General features: G+C 28.5%; 2 protein-coding genes across 3 annotated transcripts; one reads left to right on the forward strand and one right to left on the reverse strand.

Annotated features, from left to right (window-relative positions):
* Positions 1-461: 461 nt before the first annotated feature.
* Positions 462-10,964, forward strand: LOC130900924 (ribosomal protein S6 kinase 2 beta). Of its 2 annotated transcripts, XM_057811932.1 has the most exons (14): positions 711-878; positions 1,004-1,038; positions 2,589-2,672; positions 3,312-3,449; positions 3,506-3,691; positions 3,747-3,950; positions 4,012-4,247; positions 4,308-4,526; positions 6,186-6,381; positions 6,449-6,619; positions 8,706-8,882; positions 8,940-9,161; positions 9,229-9,426; positions 9,479-10,964. In XM_057811932.1, exons 1-14 carry the CDS (start codon positions 851-853, stop codon positions 9,623-9,625), a joined length of 2,241 nt encoding a protein of 746 aa, XP_057667915.1. In that variant the 5' UTR covers positions 711-850; the 3' UTR covers positions 9,626-10,964. The 2 variants fall into 2 exon arrangements, with proteins under 2 accessions (XP_057667916.1, XP_057667915.1); XM_057811933.1 differs by lacking the exon at positions 1,004-1,038 and having other exon boundaries at positions 462-878.
* Positions 10,965-12,238: 1,274 nt separating this feature from the next.
* On the reverse strand, positions 12,239-17,648 carry LOC130900926 (uncharacterized). Its single transcript, XM_057811935.1, has 3 exons — positions 17,381-17,648; positions 16,226-17,008; positions 12,239-14,304 (listed from the first exon to the last, which is right to left on the reverse strand). The coding sequence occupies exons 2-3, from the start codon at positions 17,000-17,002 to the stop codon at positions 13,540-13,542; spliced, it is 1,542 nt and encodes a 513-aa protein (XP_057667918.1). The 5' UTR covers positions 17,003-17,008; positions 17,381-17,648; the 3' UTR covers positions 12,239-13,539.
* Positions 17,649-17,721: the final 73 nt, after the last annotated feature.

Genomic DNA, 17,721 nt, shown 5'->3' on the forward strand with positions numbered 1-17,721 from the left:
TATTATATGAAACGGAAAGTTAGTTATTTAAAATTGAGATAAATTAACATATCAAACTTGAAATATAAAAAAATGTTTGATATTAACTCAATGACATGACTGCAATCTTGTTGATTATCGAATATATTATGATCATATAGCTGTCTCTTTCTGTTTCTATAAAAATCCTATGTAGTATCTTTCTCTCAAGTTTATAGATAAAATCAGGTTATTTCAAACATTAAAATGGGAGTGACTACAAATTCATTTTTGCAAAAATGATATTATTCTAAAAATACGAATGAATTGTTTGGTTGAATATTAGCATAACATAGTCTTTCGGTAAAATCTGTTTCTGAATAGTATATTTTAACAATTAGATTAACTGTAACCATTAATATAATTTCCATAGCATTTATTACAATATTTTATAAAACTATTGCTCGGTTGAGTAAGAACCATTCAAATGTGTCAATTGATGTGTCTTGTATTTTAGAGGTGGGAATACCTATTTCCATATGTTGAAAGGTCGAATTTTGAAATCAATATAATAACATTAATTGAAAGACTTAATTATTTGGTTGCTGTTTTATTTACAGTAGAGGTTGAAGTAACGTATAAATCGATGATTTTTTATTTTTTTATTTAATAATTAGTTATTTTGTAACTGAATGTGCTCCATCTATAAGAACGTTATTGAAATAACTAACCATCACTAGTAAATATATATATGTATTTTTTTAACAAGTATCTGGCTTGGTCAAAAGTTAAAGTTTTTGCTAGCCATTTTTGCTGAAAATAGTGATGTGAAAAGAATAATATAGTTTTTTTTAAAAGAAATTACTATGCCGTTAGCAAATTCGGGAGAACCATGGCAAATTCATCACGCCGATACAGAGGTAAATAGATTTAGTTGAAACATTTTTCTAAGCAACCCTCTTGTACATAACTTCATCTATTTTAATTTAATTGCACATCCTGCGTTAATTTCAATAATTATTTAACGAGTTTGTTCATTTTACAGCTTTCGGAGTATCCAGGTCCCTAAGAATAGTATCTGTACGTAAAATGTTTACGTTTTTTTTGCAACTTTTTGTGGTTATACAAAAATTATCATTTCAGCTATTACTGCATGATAAATACAAATGTCAAATAAATAATTACGCTTTTAATCTGAGAAACATACATTATTTAATGCTTAGAAAATTTGTTTGCTTCATTTAACTGACATAGGAAATATTGAAATTCTAACCAATTATTTGATATGGACGTTATAAAAATAATTTTTGCATTGATCAATAATGTGTTCAAACCCAACAGCTGCTTGTTGAAATGTATAATATTAGGTAACAAATTTAATGAAGTGTTAATAGTAAAATGGGGTTTAATAGGGATACAATAGGAGTTTTAAATCATTTGATTCTTTAAATTTTTTTACTGTAATTCAACAAGTCATGCATGTGGATTTTAGAAGGTTTTGTATTTGTGATTGGGTTAGTTTTTTTTGTATAAAATCCCTTACAGTTTGTGAGATTTGAACAAAAAAGTGACTAATGTTTATTTAAATGGTGTTATCACAAAATGGATTTGCAAAATTAGATAACTTAATCTTGATATTAGAATATCTTATGCACTAAATGTGATTTGAATTAAAAAAAAAAATATATTGATTTTCGTGTTATGTTAAACAATTGTTTTTGTTAAACAAAAAATTTGAGGTAAATTCTCCTTGTTTTTGTTTTTTCAACTTTAGAAAATGAAAAGTTTAAAAACTTATTTTAGTGACCTGGTATAACTCCTCACAGTTTATTATTTAAATTTTTTTTTACATCAATTCAAATACAAAATGTTGCATCAGCGTTGAAAATATGATTCCACTACTAATAGCAATTGCTTTAACAGTGGTCAATACACTGAGAAAAGTTTTTCATTTTGAGGTTATGTATTTCAAAACATTAATTCGAATATTTCTCAGATTCAGTTCATTTCTTTCGTTTTTGGTGTTTATTTCTTGCTTCTTGTTATGATAGCTTCCATATTGAGGTTAAGGTTTCACTTTTTCATCATATCACATCTCATTTTACACCTAAACGGTTATTTCTTAATACATTTTAACAATATCAAAATTAAAAACACAAAAAAAATTTCAATTCAATATAATTTATGTTTATTTTTGTAATAAAAACAATATATTAGGAAAATAAAACAAATAAAGAACATAGTTTTCCATACACGAAGGGAAATGCTTTCCTTTTTGAAGTTATGTGTAGCAAATCTCAAGTTTTCTGTTTATTTCACAGTTTCAGTTTATTTTTTTTTTCGTTTTGGCGTTTACTTCTTGCTTCTTGTTATAATATCCTCCGTATTGAGGTTAAGGTTTCACTTCACTTCACTGGGAGAAGGGGGAGTTAAGGTATATGTCAGTCTCGTCAGAACCTTATTTTATCGACAACCCCCGTAATTGCAATATTGTTTAATTAGAATTTCCAATAAAATTATTGAACATTTTATGTGTTTAATTAATTATCATAAGACTTTTGATTTGAATTTTTGAAACACGATTTCTTAAAATTTTCACTGTTATATAAAAATTTTGTTTTTTGTTCTAGTCTCAGTCTGGAGACGCTGAAGAACAAAATTCCACAGAAGATTCCGGACCTAATGAAGGAGAACATGAAATCGAGCTTGGGGAAGTAAGTATTTAGTTTATTATTAATGTTGAGGTTAGGTAAAACAACATTTATTAATGAAACTTAGTAAATGGCTCTTTTTTTATAATTGTAGTTTTTTTCTATATTGTATATAATTATTATATTAAAAATACTATTTCAGATTATTTTAAGCAATTTCAAATAATTTTTTAATTTTAAATCTTCTCGATAAATTGATGGCGTATTTGTAATTCATTATTTAGAGTGAAATAATTATATAATTTGACTAAATATATTATTTATCTACGTGCAATCTGACAACAACTGGTCTGGTTACTTGTAAATCGAACTAAAACGAATAAACTAAAAACAGTGTTGCCGGAACTGAAAAATTTACGTCAATACGAAAAATAATTAACTAAAATTTTTAATAATGCAAATTTAATCAGAATTATTATACAAAATTGATTATTTCGAGAATTTTTAATAAAGTCCAGTTGCATAAAATACGACGTAACAAAAAAATTCATTTTGATCACGACGTAGACACGCAAGAACATGGTTCGTTTGAATGTTATTCGATAGCGTTTCCGTGTATCTACATTTTACACATTTCAATGCGATTTTACGACCGTTGGCTGCTTTTGATTAAACATTTTACTAAAAATTCAATATATTTAGTTGGTGCGAGACGGTCACGACAAAGCGGACCCCTCCCAGTTCGAACTGCTCAAAGTCCTCGGAGAAGGTTCCTTCGGGAAAGTATTTTTGGCCAGAAAAGTGGTCGGAACGGATGCTGGCACTTTATACGCCATGAAAGTGAGTAAAATGATTATTTTTTGATCTCACATTAATTGAAATGCAAACCTTTGAAGGTACTAAAAAAGGCTACGTTGAGAGTTCGAGATAGACACCGTACGAAAATGGAAAGAAACATTTTAGTGGACGTCGAACATCCTTTCATAGTAAAACTCCATTACGCCTTTCAGACCGAAGGAAAACTCTATTTGGTGTTGGATTTTCTCAGAGGTGGAGATTTATTTTCTAGGTTAAGTAAAGAGGTATACGAGTGTATCTAAATCCTTTATACATTTACAATTTCAATATTTTTTTAAGGTTATGTTCACAGAAGAAGACGTAAAATTTTATCTAGCCGAATTGGCGCTAGCTCTAAACCACTTACATTCACTAGGGATCATTTACAGGGATCTGAAACCTGAAAATGTTCTATTAGATTCAGACGGACACATAGCTCTGACAGATTTCGGTCTCTCTAAATCCCCCTTGGAAGAAGGAAAAGCCTACAGTTTTTGCGGGACGGTGAGCTGGTATATTCACCGCTTTTTCTATATTATATATACGGGGTGTATCGTAATTATAGGTGGAGTATATGGCGCCGGAGGTAATAAATCGAAAAGGACATACTTTCGCGGCGGATTGGTGGTCGTTCGGAGTACTAATGTACGAAATGTTGACTGGTACTTTACCATTTCAAGGTACAAATCGTCGGGAAACCATGAGTCAGATACTGAAAGCTAAATTGGGTATGCCGGCTAATCTTAGTCCGGAAGCCCAAAGCCTTTTGAGAGTTTTGTTTAAAAGGAATCCGCTCAACAGGTAGGGGATCCATTGTGTGTTTTTTTGTATCGATTTAGTTTATTCTGATGGAAATATTAGGTTATGTTCCGGTCCCGGCGGTATAGAAGATTTGAAAAACCACGAATTTTTCGCTACTATCGATTTCGATGCTTTGTTAACGAAAAATATAAGACCGCCGTTTCAACCTGCCGTTTGTGGTCCGGAAGATGCTTATTTCGATTCGGAATTTACCAGTAGAACGCCGAGGGATTCGCCCGGAGTGCCCGCCAGTGCCAACGCTCACGAATTATTTAGAGGGTAAGTACCAATTCAATAAAAACTGTTTGTTAATATTTTTTTTATAAATACATTTTTTTGTAATTTGTGAAAATTTGGCCAAAAACTTTTCTAAAATTGAGGTTATACAAAGCTTTATATGAATTTGATTTTTATTGAAAATATGTCTAAAATTAGTATATGTATATTTTTGCATCTATTTCTTTAGAAAAATAAAAACAGTTTAAATTTGAAAAAATTGAAATATATTATCATTTAACGACGATAAAACTTTTATATTTAAGAAAAGAAAGGAATTATGACATCCTTTATAAAATTATTTTTTTTTTACGTTGATATCAACTTTTTTCGAGCCTTTGATCCATATAGAAGTTCGACTACTATTAATTAATAAATACGGTGGTTGAATAGCCACCTCTATTGTATAGTCACTTCCAAAAATTGAAGGAAAATCATTTATTATCATCTCACGTCATTTCAATTGATATTCATTAAAAAATACGATGGTTGAGTAGCCACTTCTATTGTATAATCACTTCCAAAAATTGAATAAAAATCATTTTTTATCGACTGACGTCATTTCAAAAATATTTATTAATAAATTTTGTTGGTTGAGTAGCCACTTCTATTGTATGGTCACTTCCAAAAATTGAAAAAAAAATAATTGTGTTAATTATAGTGTAATTTTCAACACCCTAATTCTTCACTATTTACCAATAGGCATTTTTAGAATTGATTTACTCATTTTTCTAGTTTTTCTTATTATCTGCTGAACAGCAGCTATTAATTGAATAAACTCTAGATAACAGTTATAAACGCTTTCACCTCTATACGCTTTGTGTTGCAACAATTCTTCCTTCTTCAAATAACTCCCACATCTGTAACGTGTACAACCATAGAATTCCTTTTATATTTACTTAAAATATCATTGTTAATATTTGATTTCAGTTATTTATATTAATTTAAAATATCGTTATTGCCTTTTATTTTCTAACGAAGAATTAATGTCAAAAAATGTTTATAATATCGGTTGTATTCGCTCGCAGAAACGACCCGAAATCAAATGGATCCGGTCTTAATTTGTTATACAACGCAATGTTGTCGAATTGATTCTAATGAAGGCGGTTTTCCGTATTATGTTATTTGTTTTGTGATCCCTATTGCTTATTTTTTACTGTAGTGAAAGTTTCGAACCATGAAACGAATTATTTAGCACCAATTTTACTAAACATTTAAACATCTGTTGAAGAATACAATAAATATATACAAATAGTAGTTTTTTTAACAACTTTTACAATAAAAAATATGCATAATTTATCATTTACATACGTATCTTGAAAAATATTTTCTATTCCAATCTGACAAAGATTAAAATGAGAATAGAGCAAATGAACAAAATGACTTTACCGAAAAGGCGGAAACAGAATTTTAGGACCGACTTGATAATCCTTAAAATTGGCAACGTTGAAAATATTTATATTTTGTGACTGTGGCTGTTTAATACTGGATTTATCTCTTCTGTAGGTGGCTGGGCAACATGAGATTATAGCAGGGACGTATTCATTATAAATATTGATAATAACACGATTTTATTTCAATAAAAATCAAATTTATTTATGGTCCGGGTGGTTTGATCGACTCGTTAATATACGTATTAGATTTGATTTTTGTTTATTTTAGATTTAGTTTCATTGCTCCATGTTTGTTGGAAAACGGTAATATGCCGAAAAAAATGGAAACCCCAATGTATTCAGTAAGAATGAACGATCGTAATTTTTTCGACGATTACGTCCTTTTAGACCGTATCGGTGTAGGTAGTTATAGCGTTTGTAAATTGGGTAGACATAAAACGACAGGACAACAATACGCCATAAAGGTGAAAATATATTACGTATAATTGAAAAAAAAAAATGTTTTTTTTGTCGAAAAAATTTGGATTTCAGATCATTAACAAATCGGTATTCGACTGTAGAGAAGAGGTGGAGATATTAGCGCGATACGGTAAACACCCCGGTATTGTTTCTTTGAAAACTGTTTATGAAGATGCCAATAAAGTGTATTTGGTACTACAGTTGCTCAAAGGGGGCGATTTATTAGACTATATTGTAACAAGGGTACGTATAAATCATTATTTTTTAATTTTTACAGTGTCTAATTGGTCAGCCTGTAAATACACATTCATATCTTTTATCAACATATTTCCATATAAATTTTGAATAAAAATAACATAAAAGAATTACTGGGACACCCTGTAGTTACGCATCTATTTCTCATAATGGTTAAATTGTTACGATATTTTTTTATGAGAATAACTGGAAAAAAGTTGCAACGTGACAACAATGTAAAACATCTGTTAATGTATATTAAACATTCTATTATTTCGAATATATCAATGAATAATATCATTTATCATTTTTTGTATATATTGAAACGTGAAAATGCTTGAAATATTATTTTTTTCTTTATTAAACACTTTGTAGTTACGAGTTCTTTCATATTGGTTTATTTGCTACGAAATTTTTTTATGCAAATAATTGGAAAAAAAATATAAAGTGGCAACAATGTAAAACATGTGTTATTGCGTTTAATATATATTAAAATATGTAAATACTTGGAAAATCAACATGTTTCTATATAAATTCTGAAAATAGTATAGTAAAATTACTTACCGAGATTTTGATTTTAAAATTTTTTGACTACGTCTCTGGAAACGAACACCAAGGTCACTAAATCGACGATTTTTTACATTTGATGCACTTATTTCTCAAATATAGTAGTATATTATAAAGATTTTCGTAAAATAACTTTTACTTGTAGGCTGCCATCTTGAATCTAACCGTAACCTAATTGTTTTTATGTAATTCGACCTCAATTATTTTAAAGTAATTTTCCTCATAATTCAAACTGTCGTTATCACAAATTTTCGATACCAATAACGCGACGCTGTTTTTGAAGTTCGATTTTCACTGAATCCGTTATTAAGTTTTTCAAAATGGTGGCATATTCGTATCATCTCGAAATAACGTAAATGCACTTCTGTAGTATCGATATATTTGAAACGCGGTACGATGTAAATCGAATTATATAATATGAAATTGTTGAGGATTCACTCCGAAAAATAGTCACTCACTTTTTTTTTATTTCACAATCAAACACACAGAAAATAACGAAAAATTAACCGAAAAAATTTAATGTTAATAAGATTTGGAGTACAATATGACTGATGTTTTACATCGTTGCCACGTTGTAATATTTTTCCTGTTACAAAAAGGAATTATAAATTGAATTTATTCATGTTTACTAATAAATAATATAATTTTATGTGAAATAATAATTAATTATTTTTATTAGAATAATAATTATTCATAATTGAATTAATAATAATAAACGAATGAGAAAAATTATTAATTCAGAAATGATTACTTCACTTTAGAAACTATAAATCTTACAACACTGCTTATCTATATAACACGGCTGCCAATGTTTGGAATTTAATCTCCCCAGATAATACAATAATTTCATTTTTAATTTAGTTATTTTGGTTTTTGTTTAGTGTCGGCAATTGCATTTTACATTGAATTCGTGTAATGTCGTTCAAGTTCGTTTGATAACCAAATTTGGGTTTCTTGTTTCATTTTGAATGATAAAACTAAACGTAACTTTTAATTAATTTAATGTTTAGACATTTTTAAGGAAATATACCGAATGAATGTCAAAAATGATAAAAAAAATAATCTACTACAATTATCGAAATAAAAACAAACTTGAAATATATTTCTTAGATCTTTTATATATGTTTGTTTCGTTTCGACTACTTTCAATATTTATCAAAATATAGGTACAAATATGATTTAGATACGAATCTTTATATTTTTTTCAAAAGATAACACAACAATAGGAATCTATTGGATTAAATTAATTTTGCAAATATAAATATTTTTATTATATCTAATAAAATTTTATAACTACGCTTATGGAGTGAATATAGCCGCAAAGAAAATTTTCAAGGTTATTTAATTGTCAATTTATTTCTTAGGTTAGATACGAATTTCTGACTGTTCGAATGCATTTTAATCCTAAGTAATAACAAAAATAAAGTTAATTACGAGGTGATTTCGTAAATTAAAGACGTTTTGGTGATTAAATATTAAATTGTAGTTCAGTTTATCATCATAATATAAACAAAGTACAAATTTTTAGAGGATTCTTACTGAATACGAAGCCGCTACAGTTTTAAAATCTTTAGCTTCGGCAGTAGCGTATTTACACGAAAACGGTGTAGTTCATCGAGATTTAAAACCCGCTAATATTTTGTTTGCAACTGAAGATAAATGTTTGGAAAGTGTTACGATCTGTGATATGGGTTTTGCCAAACAGGTCGGTTTCTACTCTATCGATGATAAAATTCGTGTTAAAAACGATATTTTTTCGTAGTTAAGAGCAGAAAACGGACTTCTAGTGACTCCTTGTTACACAGCGAATTACGTAGCTCCGGAAGTATTAAAAAGACAAGGATACGACGCCGCTTGCGACATATGGTCTTTAGGAGTAATTTTGTATATAATGTTATCGGGTAGATGTCCTTTCAGTACGACCAATAAAGACAGTCCTCAGAAGATATTGAAAAGGATCGGATCTGGAATAATCGATTTACAGGTAAGTTATTCAATTATATTAACTCGAAAGTGAATAATTAGTGCGTGATTATTAATTTTGTGTATAGAACGGTAAATTATCGGAAATAAGTAACGAAGCGAAGTTATTAGTAACGGAAATGCTGCACATTTTACCGGAAAAACGTCCTACTGCCGCACAGCTCGTGAAACATCCTTGGGTGAAACGTTCATCGGCTTTATATCAACAACATCACAAATTACAACCGCGTAATTCGGAAGTGGCCGTTCAAGAACCTCACCTCAAGGTACGTGGTGATATTTTTCTCGAATTTTCCGGTTAAATCGATTATTTTTAAGGAGGCGGTCGCAGCGACGTTTCGAGCGATAGCTACGTCTCCTCAGATAGCCCATCTTGGTCCTGTAGCCATGTCCGAATTGGCTAGGAGAAGATTTAGGGATAAAGCGTTGAATCGAGTGACCGAGCAAGCGAGAAAAGTGGATTGAACTTGAACGGATGCGGATTTGGTTGAAATGTTCAGGTTTTGTGTAAATACGGTGGTGCATATCGATGATACACTGTTCCAAGAAATTTAGGGTTGATTCTTTCACGGTTAGATATATATTTGTAGTATTTTGTCCTCATCTTGAACTATTTGCTTGAAAAAGTTACATTTCGTTCTTAAAATGATTTTTTTTTACTACCCAAATAGACTATAACTCTTTCTGGATGTTCGGGTATCCTCTCTTGTTGTAAGTTGGTAGTTCAAATGTACCCTAATGGAGGTTATCAAATATTGTTACAGGATCTTATTTATTTTTTGAGTTTCGTATTTTTTTGTTGCTTTTTCTTTTTGTTGAAGGGTTTTTTATTGTTTTTGTATCCTCCAAACAGACTATAACGTTTTTTAACCATTGAATATTTTCTTTTTTTCTGTATCAAATTGTTTAAGGTTGTAACGAAACTACGATTTTAATAAAATGGAAACAATGGGTAGTTCAAATGTACCCTAATATAAGTCATCATTTTTCTAATTGATTAAAATTGAATGGTTTTTTTTATATCAATACGAAATAATTAATTTATCTTTAATAATTTTACTCTTTTTTTGTCTAAAAATTGTCAAACTTTGATATTTTTTTATATTCCAATTGTTTTGAGCCATTTTTTTTCTTAAAAAATTTTTATATAGACCTTTTTACTTTCCAAATAGACTATAACACTTTTACCAAAGTAAATTTCTTTCTATTGATCTTTTTATCCTCTTTAAACATAATTTTCTACAAATTTCATCGCAATTAAAGTCATTTTCCAAAAAAATTAACATGTTTTCTTGTTTATTTTCGTTGTATCACTTTTTTCTAATTATTTTTCATATAAAAAAGCCTAGTAATTTGAATCTACAACCAAATTTCATAAAACCATTTTGTTATCAAATATCTTTATAGAACCAAATATAATTTAAAAAAAGTTTTTTTTTTGGTATAAATCATAATTTCAAAATTTTTCACCAAAAGATTTCATCAAAACTAATTTCTTTATGGAAATATTATTCGTAAACTTCCCAAACACACTATAACAAATTTTAGCCATCAAATAATCTCTTATTGTTCATTTTCTTCAACTTCAATAACATTAATCAAATCCCAAACAATTTTACGCAAATAGTAGTTCAAATGTACCCAAAACCCAGCGAGTCTTTTATCAAATTTTTTTCGAAATTCTATGATACTATTTTTTTGGGGTAGTGTATCTTTTTAATTATAAAATCGTTCCTCTAATTATTCGCTAATGTGCTGCTGTGCCGAAAAAAAATTGTAAATAAATATCAATACTGCTCTGGAATTGTATGAAAATTATTTTTCTCGCGTTATTTTTTCCTTGTCTCGATTTTAAGTGCCAAAAAATTTAGTCGAATTCAAAAAAATATCGATATTTAATTAAATTGATATTATTTTACCATATTATATATATATTTTTTTTATATAATATATATTCCAAATTGCTTCAAAATCACTTTATGGATTATTTTAAAATATTAATCTTGGCTTTTAATAAATACTGAATAAAGTCGTATTATAATACCTCAGCGAGCTGGCAATCTTTTTACGAGCTTCATTATTTCCTTATAAATATCGCTGTAATTTTTTTTTGATTCCTAGTAATTCATAGACATTAGAAAAAAAATGATCTAAATTCTAATAGAAAAAAATCTATTTTTATATTTTTTGTTTATATTTTATTATTATTCTCTGAATTTTTAAAGAAATTAATAAATCGTCGTGGTAGTTCAAATGTACCTTGTTTATTTATGAATATATATCCCATTTTCATAATTTTATCGAATTATTTTTTCAAATTAACATTTTTTTCATATTTTTGTCAATTTAAACGATCCTTTACGTTTCGGTAAATAATAATGACCACCCTGTATATATTTTCACATTAAAATTATTTTTCACTTGTATATATTTGTTTTTTTCTATATATTTCCATATAAAATAAAATAAAATCGAAAGGCTTCGATTTTTTTTTCTAAATTGGTGTCAAACTAAACTGTCAAAATTTTTATTATTTTGAAATCTATCGAATTCAAAAAATAAACCCGACTTAAAAATATTTGTTTGTGACGTTCAAATTTCTCGACATTTGTCAAATAATCAAAAAAATTTCCTATTTAGAACAAGATCTAATCGCTTTGTGCTACAACATCTCTCTTGAACACGTCATCTGTTACTAATTGATAGTTTACTATTTGGTACATAGATGGAGGCACTATTTCGTAATTTAATTTAGTACTTTTTGTTTTAAAACCCAGTGTTGAATTAATTTTGGCGGTTTGGTTCACTAATTTGAATTTTATATTCGATACAAAACTAAAAACTACATTTTTTTAAAATCACATTTACCGAAATTTTCGGTACTGCTTCCTACCTACAGATTCGTTTTAAAATTTGTATTGCTTTCAGCTTTCTTCGTATATGCTATATGTTATATATAAATTGTTTATAATTTGTATTAAAATAGAATTTTTTGTTTAAATTTGTTTTATTTACTCCCTTTTTTATATTTTGGTTAATTTTTCAATAATTTTCTTTATAATTGAAAAAAAAAACTCGTACGGTACTATTTTTTTTAATATACAATTTACAATCATAACTATATTTATTTCTATTTACTGTATATTTTCATTATTTTTTGAATAAATACTAATTTATTCTAATTCGAATCAGTCCGGCGCTGTTCTTTGTTACTCAGTTCAATGACATCTAATTTATCAATCGTTTCAACATGAAATTCCGTGATTTAGAATTTTCTACAGCAATACATTCAAGAACTGCATTTCGAATTCGTAATCGATTAATTTTGTCTATTTTAAAAGCATACAACAAGACACAAAATTAATAGTTTAATTTTTAATAGTTTAATACCTATGAATTAATTTCTCATGAACTATTTCGATCGAAAAACAATGACAGAACGACGTCAAACGATCGTTCACGATTCTATATTCTCTCGGCTGTTTATAATGACAGAATGGATTCTTATATAATAGATAAAGATAGATTATTAACTCCTTCAATTATTCCAGTTAAAGTAATACTATATAAAATGTAACAAATCGTATATAATATTTCCTTCAAAGTAAGCGTGAATTCGAACTTTTTTTTCGGTTTAATCAGTCGGGAATTATTATAAGAACATTACAATCGATTGTTCATTGAATAAAAGTTTTTTACAGTCAATTTCTATCGATATGTTTGCTTAGAAACTAACCACGTACAGGAGAGGCTTCAGCGCTACGCACGAGATTATTTTTAAAAAAATTGAAAATAAAAACAGTTTTATACGTTTATTTTTTATTTGGAACATTATACATGATTTAAAAACTATTAAAACTAAATATATATTGTCGAAATAAAATAAACGATATACAAGGGTTTTTAAGAAAGTAAAAAATGTTCGACATCGTTGATTTCTTATATATTTTGGTATCTGTCTCATAATGAGAAAATTATCGGTATATATTCCTAGACACTTTATTGGTGATTCGTAACTGAATCGGTGACAAAACGTTGGTTTGAATCGATTGTGAGTCAAAACTACAGTCTATGGAGTGGGGGGACACAATTTTCACGAAAAATTGTACAAAACTAGTTTTATCACGACAATACCCGACTTAAAATGACTAATTGAAAGATTTCCTCCCCTATAATTTCGATTCGATTTTATGGCCAATTATAACCATTTTCTCAGACGTGTACAATAATTTTGTTACCAATATTTCATTTCTTAATTTCTCGACAGCCCTCGTAAGATACTCCCAAAAAAAAAACAAAGAACTATGCATAAAAAATAGAAAAAATAACAAAAAAAATCATATTCTCAACAACGTTGATTCTAAAACGAATAGAAAGAATCATTTTTCAACAATGTTAACCCTAAAACAAATGGAATTGGTAACGAAATTTTCCACTTGTTCCAACGTAGCCACGACGAATTTTCCGGGACATTTGTAACAATCCGCCAATTTCGTGAGCGGTACCACCAACCCCAAATGATAAAACCTCAACTTTGAACCGCTCAAGTCTATCAAATCCACTTCGAACCTGTAATCTTTTGCTACCTCCGAAAATCCAACCAACTGCACGCACCAATAAAATTTCGATCCGTCGAATTCGTAACATAATTTGAAAATTATCTTTTTGCGTTCGATCAAATACACCACGCTGGAAGTTCGATCCCTTTCGAAAGGTATTTCGATTTTATCGCCTTGCAGAATATCGTCGTTATGGTTGTTTTCCACGTGAGCGAAAACTGCGGAATGGAAACCACTCCAACTGCAATCAGTGGAATCGCTTAATGGACATTCTTGAGGACCGAATCTGCAATTACTTTGATGCTCTTTTATTTCGGTTGCTAGAGACGAATAAGTGCAACCGGATTTGTGAAATTTGCAGGGATATAGTAAACGGTTCGCCATTTTTTCCAGTGTAAAGTTCCTGGTATCTTTAACAACTTTTTTGCAGATCCCGCAGATCCCGTTTATATTTTCTTTACAAGCTCCGCATAAACTATGACCATCGATACATTGGAATATCGGTGGTAGCATGTAATTATAGCAAATTGGACATTCCATTTCTGCCAATAAGTCCCAATTCACCTTGAATTCCAAACTGTTTTCCTGGAAATAATAAACGTTTTCGTAGTACACCGATGCCATTTTGGCCATACTCATCCATGTACAACATAATTTGAACTATTTAAAAAATTTCTCTCCAATTTTGGTTTGGTTTTAATAAAATAATTCACCGTATTTTTTCATCACCCCCTGTATTTTAATATGATTTAATTATTATATAGTAAAAACAAACGCACTATAACCATACAACCTAAAAGTTGACCTCGAAAATGTCTATTACTTTTTCGATTACCGTCGTATATATAAAAAAGTCAGTTAAAAAGTACGATTTATAATAAATACTAAATATAAGAAAATCTTGATAAAAGACTAAATAAAATTTATAAGCATTTCTGTATTAGACAAAAAAGTCTGGCAACATTGTAAATACTGTTCATGTGATGGCCAGTGGCGTAACATTTCTTATTTTAAAATTAAAAATACTAACGAAAATAAAATAAATTTTCAATAATATAACGAGTACAAATAAAATAATTTGTGAAAAAAATTGCATATACGGGGATTGTTCGTAAGTCATTAACCTTACAACAAAAATAATATTTTTCAATTGTATTTTCCTGCATGTGAAACTTTGAGGTTAGGAAACAGGAAAAAGTTTTTTTCTTTTCAATAGCGGGTCCATTTTTCAACTACAGTTATGAAGTGATACAAAAACATCGATTCAATTTGCTGAAACCGTATATCGTCACTCTAACCTCAATCAAATAGTTTTCCTGTATCATTTGATTAATTTTTCCGATGATTCCGCTGGTTATCGTAGTTTTAGGCGTATTGCCTTACAAAAAAAAATATCTCTCATTACCTGGATGCTCAATTTTTTTCAAATTAAAAAAATCTCACAAAGACTCAATTACACGATTGTCAAATTGATAATAAGTGCCCAAAATAACCGAAATTTGAGTGAAAATCTTTCAACGCATGCGCAAATTCCAATTTATTGAATAAGTGGTGATATTTGATTTTTTTTGAAGAATCCTCGTATATTTAAATGGTTTTTTAAAAATTTGTCTCAATTAGGGGTACAGATATAAATAAACGAAAAAAATTATCAACACAAAATCAAATACCTCCAAAAAAAGTGCTGACATCTTCAAGTTGAATTTTCTTGGAAAACCTTAGTATATTCGCAAAGTATTAAGTTTTTAAAACGTGTCTAACTAGGGGTATATACAAAAAAATAACACAAAAACACTTGAAATAAATTTTAAAAATGATCAAAATCCCATCATTGACATTTGAACTAGTTATATTCAGAGAAAAAAAAATAACTAATAAATAAATTATTTTCATATTTTAAGGTAAATGTTAAGTTAGTTAAAAATTATATGTCAATAGTATATAACAATTATTTATAAGATGAATATTTTACGGATAAGTACGCCACTGGTTTAAGACAATGTATCATAACTTAACATAAAATTCGTACTGACAGACAGGTGAAACTGAATAAATATCATGTAACTTTCACATACCAAACACTCACAAATAATGATTATTTTAAATTTTTGATGAAATTTCACAATAATAAAATGAGTAAAACCAAAAAAATTTACTGTACACAAAATTTCTGTTTGGTCGTAATGACAACAACGCCATTATGTTCCATTGACCCCAGCTCAGTTATAAATCACACAGTTGCCATATTCACAAAGATTTTTACATGCCAATTTTTTTTTGATAAATATCAATTTTAAATAAAATTCCGACTTATAATGATATAAATATACAATTAAAAATATTTTTATTTATATAACATGGAATAATTACTTTATTTATCAAGAAAAAGTGATGCAAAATCATTTTTTTAAACAATTAAAAGCGGCAACGTTGTAATAATTGAAAAAAACAGAAATGTGAAAAATCGGGTGATATAACGAGAGTTTTGATTAAAATTTCAACATACCTTTGTTTTATCATCATCTTCAACTGTTTCTTCTTGTAAAACAAGCCCCGCATTGTTAACTTTATAAATATTGACATTAACTATAACTGAATCCGATCCAAAGAGTTTTTCTTTGATAATATCGGCAGTAATTTGGGTGCAATTCAACTTTTCATCACTGCAAGTACTTTTTTCAGGGCAATTAAAGAAGTAGTTCTTATCACTGCTCTCAATTTTTAATGAGTAACCGAAACTATCAGATTCTTCACTCGATTGAAGATGTTGTACCGAACAATAGCAATTCGCTTTCCTGGCGTCGATTTCCTTTTTTAAAATAAACAATTCTTCCATATAAGAAAACAAATATGTTTCCTCTAGTGAATTTATGAAAGTTAATCGAAATTGACGATCTTTTAATACGAGATTCGGATGCTGTGAAGCGAAATGTTTCTCTAAATCAGATCTATGTCCTATCCACTGACATTTTGAATAATTTTTGCTCGGACAACCCAATTTTTGCCAGGAACACAGTCGTTCATGCTGTTCTAATTTTGTCGGAATATGATTCTCGGTGCATCCGTTTTTGGTATACATGCATGGAAAAGTTAAAAATTGAGCTATGCATTCGTAAGCTTCGTCTTTTAAATATTTATCAACTTCCGCGACCTTGCATCGGCCGCATAATGCACCTGAATTATCAATCTTTGTATAAATTGGAAATACAGACAAATAGTTGCTACAATTTGAGCAAATTAAAGATTCCAATATATCAGAAGGAAGGGAAACACAACCACTCATCTTTGCCTACAAATAGTTAAAAACATTCAATAGGCAATTATACCTGATCATGTTCAAAATCAAATTTGTCTGAATTTAAATACAATACATAAATTTAATCAAATATTAAGTTACACGAAGAAAAAAACCTTTTTAAAATATATCGTACCAACAATAATTTAACCTATATTTCAATAAACTAATCACCAAAATATTAATTTAGTTTTTAACACAATATAAACAATTTATACTAAATAATTCAACTAAACGTAATAATCACGTTCTACTTTTCTCTACATAAAAATACGGTTATGGCGGTTAGGTGAAACCCCTACGCCCATGATAATTTTAACTTATTTAAATTAAATTATCATATAAATAAAAATAAACATAACTTACCGAAAGTGAACAATATCAAAATATAATCTAAAAACTAATAATTATTAATTCCCTTTTTTCAAACTATAAATCGGGTACGAATATCAAATTAATAATTAACTGATTATTGTTCCCTCCAATCTTCATCTTCTTTCCTTTTAGACAAACAAATAGTATTAAATAGTGAATCATCACTAAATCGAAATTCATATTATTATTTTATCACACACAAATCTTAAATCATTGTGTGTAAGTGTAAGTAACATCTACACTAATATAAATGACATATGACAACTTCTAATTTATAAAAGCTTTGTTCGATGATTAAATTTAGAATCAATTAAAAATCGCTGTAATACGCA

The sequence above is a fragment of the Diorhabda carinulata genome, chromosome X (genome assembly GCF_026250575.1).
Source record: "Diorhabda carinulata isolate Delta chromosome X, icDioCari1.1, whole genome shotgun sequence".
Lineage (NCBI taxonomy): Eukaryota > Metazoa > Arthropoda > Insecta > Coleoptera > Chrysomelidae > Diorhabda > Diorhabda carinulata.

Excerpts from the sequence above, each read along its gene's own strand:
- LOC130900924 (XM_057811932.1), top strand. The coding sequence starts at position 851 with ATGGCAAATTCATCACGCCGATACAGAG. Across the intron at positions 4,527-6,185 it reads GCTCACGAATTATTTAGAGG|ATTTAGTTTCATTGCTCCAT; the intron begins GTAAGTACCAAT and ends TGTTTATTTTAG. Across the intron at positions 9,162-9,228 it reads CTGGAATAATCGATTTACAG|AACGGTAAATTATCGGAAAT; the intron begins GTAAGTTATTCA and ends TTTTGTGTATAG.
- LOC130900926 (XM_057811935.1), bottom strand. The coding sequence starts at position 17,002 with ATGAGTGGTTGTGTTTCCCTTCCTTCTGATATATTGGAATCTTTAATT. Across the intron at positions 14,305-16,225 it reads AAGATGATGATAAAACAAAG|GAAAACAGTTTGGAATTCAA; the intron begins GTATGTTGAAAT and ends TATTATTTCCAG.